The 5580-nt window shown below is 52.5% G+C and overlaps 2 protein-coding genes across 2 annotated transcripts, besides 3 other annotated features; both read left to right on the top strand.

Annotated features, from left to right (window-relative positions):
- Positions 1 to 5580: a sequence feature (areas not merged during assembly with more than two copies in the genome that could not be assigned to a particular haplotype).
- Positions 791 to 3937, top strand: Tc00.1047053510093.20 (trans-sialidase, putative; the record flags this gene model as incomplete). Its single annotated transcript, XM_799196.1, has 1 exon — positions 791 to 3937. One exon carries the CDS (start codon positions 791 to 793, stop codon positions 3935 to 3937), a length of 3147 nt encoding a protein of 1048 aa, XP_804289.1.
- Positions 4007 to 4423, top strand: Tc00.1047053510093.10 (ATPase, putative; the record flags this gene model as incomplete). Its single annotated transcript, XM_799195.1, has 1 exon — positions 4007 to 4423. The coding sequence occupies one exon, from the start codon at positions 4007 to 4009 to the stop codon at positions 4421 to 4423; it is 417 nt and encodes a 138-aa protein (XP_804288.1).
- Positions 4719 to 4754: a microsatellite.
- Positions 5458 to 5580: a repeat region.

The raw sequence follows: 5580 nt of genomic DNA, 5'->3' as shown, positions 1-5580 counted from the left end.
TGATGAGGCTCAAACGGAGCATTGGAGACGCAGCTGCGAGTGGTGGTTTGTGGCGAGGGTGGCCGCCCTGACGTGCTGCCAGCGTGCGGTGCCTCGCGAGGAGGGAGGGCGGGAGCCCGCAATTTGTCTCGTCGACTTGTTGCAGGCGTGACGGTGGCGGCGTGCAGGCCAGTGAGTGGTGTGGTGCTGAGGGTGCCTGGGAAGTGTGCGGATGGATTCCTGCCCAGCAGCTGCACGTGCCGGCGTGTCTCTCCCGCTGTGGATTTGACGGCGGGGGACTATCTGGCAGCGTGGGGTGATGCGTGCCGGCGGAGAAGTCGCCGGGAGTTAGCTGGAGGGTGTGGGGAGGTGCAGCAGTGAAAGACGGGCTGCAGCGCGTAGGCACCGCGAAGGGCGGTTGTGCTCCTTTGCATCCCGCTGGTTGATGTGTGTGTGTGTACTTCGCTTGGTGTGTGCTGACGCGTGACGAACAACACACCCGCCGTGGCTCCTGCTGGTGGTGGCCGTCGCTGTGTATACCGGTGCAATGTTCCTACTCCTTGTTCCGTGTGTCTATGTGCGTGAGTTGTTGTGGTTGGGAGTGACCGCGACGAGGATCATGATGCCACTCACAGTGTGGATGGCGGTGGTTACTGTTTCACCTCTTTACTTGGCTTTTTTTCTTTTTTCTCTTCCCTCCTACATGCACACACGCTGGGAAAGCAAGCAAACAATCGCTAAACGCTACTGTGAAATTGTAAGGCACTGAAAGAACCAACAGCACACACACCGCCCACACACACATATTTATATGTTCTCACGTTTTGTTGCAGTCAAGGCACCCCGCACAAACAACCGTCGCCGCGTGACCGGATCCAGCGGAAGGAGGAGGGAAGGAAGAGAGAGTGAGCCGCAGAGGCCCAATATCTCCCGGCATGTGTTTACTTTTGCGGTGCCGCTACTCCTACTTGTGATGTGCTGCACTGGTGAAGCTGTAGCCGCTGATGGAAGTAAAACAAGGAGTATCATTGATCCGTTCACAGGGACGACGTCGATATCATTTGCTAATTGGAAGGACTTTGAGATCAATACCGAAAGTGCTTCGCTCCGCGTTCCCAGCCTTGTTGAAGTGCAGGGTCATTTATTTGCTATTGCTGAAGCCCATTGCAGGGATGGAGGCGACTGCAGCGAAGTCGGCTTTACTGGGATTGCGTCAAAGTACCTTGGTTTAAATGTTGATTCTGGTCCGACGGAGATCTTGACGGCAGATGCGAGTACCTTTGGCGCAGACCTTCTAAAGGAAGGTTCTGATGGTATCAACATCAGAAACGGCATAATGCGACCAACGACACTTGTACTTGGGGACAGTGTTTATATGCTCCTGGGAAACTACAGCCATAAGAAGCCGCAGGTTGAAGGTACGAATGAGCGGGGTCTTTTACTCGTGAAGGGAACTGTCGCTGATGAGGGTGAAAAGAAGAAAATCAGATGGAATGAGACCCATTTGGTGAACCCTCAAGGAAAATCTCGTTTCTTGACCGAGTTAATTGGCGGTGGAGGATCGGGTGTTGTGATGCGTGACGGCACGCTTGTGTTTCCCATGCAGGCCAAAGGCAAGGACGGAACGAGCTTTTTACTGTCTATGAGTTTTACCCCGTCAAAGAACAAATGGGATCTTTCATACGAGACGCCTGGTAACGGCTGCAGGGATCCAACCCTTGTGAAGTGGGAAAAATACGAATACGGCGCAGAACTCTTCATGATGGCTCATTGTGCTGGAGGCTACTATGACGTTTACATGTCCACTCCGCATGGAGTCAATTGGAATGGACACTTCCAACCAATTACCCGCGTGTGGGGCAACTCACACAATCGAAAGGGGCACGGTGTCCAGAGTGGATCCACCACCGCAATCATTGAGGGAAGGGAGGTGATGCTCATCACCGCGCCGGTGTATCCGAAGGAGGAAAATATAGTTGGAAAAGGTCGGCTCCATCTTTGGGTGACGGACAAGGCACGTGTGTATGATGTTGGGCCGGTATCCCGTGAAGAAGATGACGCCGCCGCCAGCTCGCTGTTGATGAAGAAGAATAATGAGTTGATTTCACTGTACGAGAACAAGAAGGGTGATGACGGATCATACAGTCTTGTCGCCGTGCGTCTGACCGAGAAACTGGAGCGGATAAAGGAAGTTGTGAAGAAATGGAAGGATTTGGACAGCGCCTTTGAATCATGCCGTTCCGGTTCCAGCGCCACTGTTGATCCGATAGAAAAGGGTATGTGTAAAGGTACTGTTCCCACTGATGGGCTTGTTGGCTTCTTGTCTGGTAACTTCTCTGAGAACACTTGGAAGGACGAGTTCCTCGGCGTGAATGCAACCGTGACGAATGGGGAGCCAAGGGTTCGCAATGGATGGACGTTCAAAGGACCCGGGGCAGGGGCGGAGTGGCCTGTTGGCGACATGGGGCAGACTGTGCCGTACTACTTTGCGAACACCGAGTTTACTCTTGTGGCGACGGTGTCCATCCACGAGGTGCCGAAGGAAGACAGCATCCCTTTGATTGGCGTGAGGATGAATGACACCGACAGCACGGTACTTTTTGGTCTGTCGTACACCAATGACAAGAAGTGGTTGGCCATACCGGAGGATCCTGCTGGTAATGTGGAGGATTTTGTTAAGTGGGAACCAAACAGGACGTATCAGGTGGTACTGCGAATGGATGATGATGATGAATGGACTGTCTTTGTGGATGGAGAGGAAATTTGCCACACGAAATATAATGAGAGTCTGTTTGACTCGCACAGGATTTCACACTTCTACATCGGTGGGGACAGTAAGAACCAAAGTGCAACGGGCGGCCATGTGACGGTGACGAACGTCATGCTGTACAACGAGAAACTGTGGAGAAATGATCTGCACAAACTCCACGCCAGCAAAGTCACTATTCCATCACTGGGTGTCGAGAAACAATCCACAGAACAGTCTAAAGGGCAGGTGGCCAGCACAGACGACTCGGTTGCTCCCGAGTCAAGGAGTGAAGGGAGCGTCACCAGCCATGAGAATTTGACTGGGGATGATCTTGAAAAACAAGAGGAAGAAAGCGTCCATATTCTGGTGCCTGCAGCGTCCTCTTCCACGGTTGCCGCGGGATCATTTGTTTCCGAACTTGCCACCGCAACGGAGAGCGCAGGGAATTCTCGTTCAGAGGACAATGCCCAGCTTTCCGAAGGCGAAACGTCTCAGCAAGCCACGCCGCATGAAGGCAGTGAATCGATGCAGCGGGATTCAGATGTGCAGACACAAGACCTACAGTCAGAGGAGTCAACGGAGTTCAATGATGTCGAAGGATCCTCTGAAAGTTATGATACACCACAGCCAGAGGAGGATGGAGAAGCAAATGACAGGAGTGGCAAATCAACGTCTTCAGTGGCTTCGTCACTGTTTATGGAAACGGCCACCGAAACAGTTGACAGTGAGCACCAAGTGCAAAAAAGCACTGAGCCTTCCGCTGAAAACAACGACGTGCGGTCCACTGGAACCGGAACCACTGGCGCGGAGCAAAGCCTCGGCCTCGAGGCGGGGGACAGAAATTCCGAGAGAGCAATGGGCTCAGACAGCAGCCTCACTCCTTCAAAGAGTAACGCCGAACCGACATCCGCGGAGAACACCGAAGACGTCTCTCGGACTGGGGGAGCCGAATTTCCCGTTGAAAACGGCGAAGAGGTGCCACAGACAGTCGACACCGCACCGGAGAATACAAACACCACGCCTGGAGGCGAAGGGATCCCCTCAACAAAAGGCGCGGCACGACACTCGGACAACGACACCTTCACCGGGGAAATTGCGGAGTTGCTGTCCATGGGTCTGAGCCGTGACAGCACTGTGCATGTGTGTGTATTTCGGGTGTTGTTGCTGCTTCTTCTGCCGGGGCTGTGGGGCACTGCGGCTCTCTGTTGAATGAATTGGGGAGAGCAAATTTGCGAAATTCTGTGGAGCAACAACTGAGCGGCATCCCAGCAATACTCAATGAGTTTTGTTAATTCCACTTCCTTTTTTTTTTCTTGTTTTTGCTTTAATTATTTCGCTTATCTTGCTTGTTGCCTTGGGGCAACCACCATGGACGTTTTTTTCTTTTCTACTCTTCCCTCTTTTGTTTCTTGCTGCACTCTTCCTGTGAGGGGTGCCGTGTGTTCCCCGCCCAACTGCTCCACTCGCACACCCACCGACACGCTCATGACGACGGCCCTGTGCGCCTCGCCTGCTGCACGCATGAGGAGGGGCGGCGACGAACGGCGCGCTGAGGGAGCCGTGACGTGTGGGCGTGCGACGAGGGCCACTGGGGCGGAGCACATATTTCTTCCCTCTTGTTTTGTTTTTGCGGTCAGGGCGGGCAGACACCCGCAGCGCCACACACACAGCCACACCCTGCCGCCGTGTTTTTAAGATTTCTTTTTTCTTTTGCTGCGCTCACTCTCCCGATGGAGTGACGCGACTCCCGTCATGTCTGCGTGCTTCTCTCAGTCCCCACACACACGAGTGACTGTGCTCTGCGGGCCGCACTCACGCGCCGATGAGAGGACTGAGGGGAGCGCCAACACGCAGATGACCCATGAAATATAAACGATGTGCGGACACGCAGAGGGTCGGACGGTCGAAGCACACGTAGTCGTCTTTTTAATTTTTCTTTTCGGACAAAATATGCAAACGATTTGGTGGGCGCGCACGGTAAACAGTGAAATTTTTTTGTATGTGTTTTTTTTTCTTTTTTTTTTTTGTGTAGAACAGTAATAAAGGACGACTTTTTAAAAAATATGATTATTTTGTGCGAGGGGGTTAAAATATGATGAAAGGGAATTGTTTTTTCTAATTATTTTGAATAAGTCTTTTATGAATTGCCGCTGCTTGGTCTGCAGTCCTGTATCATGAGCTTGAGCAGTTTTTTTCTACTTATTTTTGCCATGCACTTTTGCTGTACAGTCTTTTTTGCGTGTCTCTTTAAATGCTCTGCTCCTCTTTTTTATTTTTTCGACTTGTGCTGCTGCAGGCAAACGCACACAGACACACAAAATACACATTGCAGTCGATTTGGATGCTTCTTTTTTATTGCGTGCGGGTGGCTGGCGCCTCCTTCTGTGGGCATGAAGCGAGGGGAGGAGAGGGAGCACGCACCGCGAGTCACTTTTCCTGCAGGCGTGATGCACCGCCTATGACCGCTTTGAGTCGGGCACCGAATCCCATTGTGGGTGGGATGGCTGGAAATGTTGTTGCCGCGTCATGGATGGATGAGGATCCGCTTCTGCGTGTGGCTCTTTGGGTGATTGCTCGCTCCGTGTGCGTTGTGTTTGTTTGCTGCGGGGCTGTGGCCGTATGCCGTTGTCCGTGGGATTGAAGTGGAGGCGGTGGCGGTGTGTCCCTTCTCCTCGTGCATTGGTGGATGACTGTTGGCGGTGTGTGAATTTGTTGTGGCTGCCGTCTCGCTGTTTACGCACACACTGAGATACAACCGCAGTGAAAGGCCACTTCTTTTCAGTATGGACTTATGCTCTTGTGCGTTGTGTTTGAGCATGCTTTTTATTATGCGCATGAGTGCCTTGCGTGTT

Source organism: Trypanosoma cruzi, genomic scaffold (assembly GCF_000209065.1).
Source record: "Trypanosoma cruzi strain CL Brener 1047053516611 genomic scaffold, whole genome shotgun sequence".
Taxonomy (NCBI): Eukaryota; Euglenozoa; class Kinetoplastea; order Trypanosomatida; family Trypanosomatidae; genus Trypanosoma; species Trypanosoma cruzi.
Note: the sequence above shows the minus strand (reverse complement) of the source record. Positions and strands in the feature narration are given on the sequence as shown.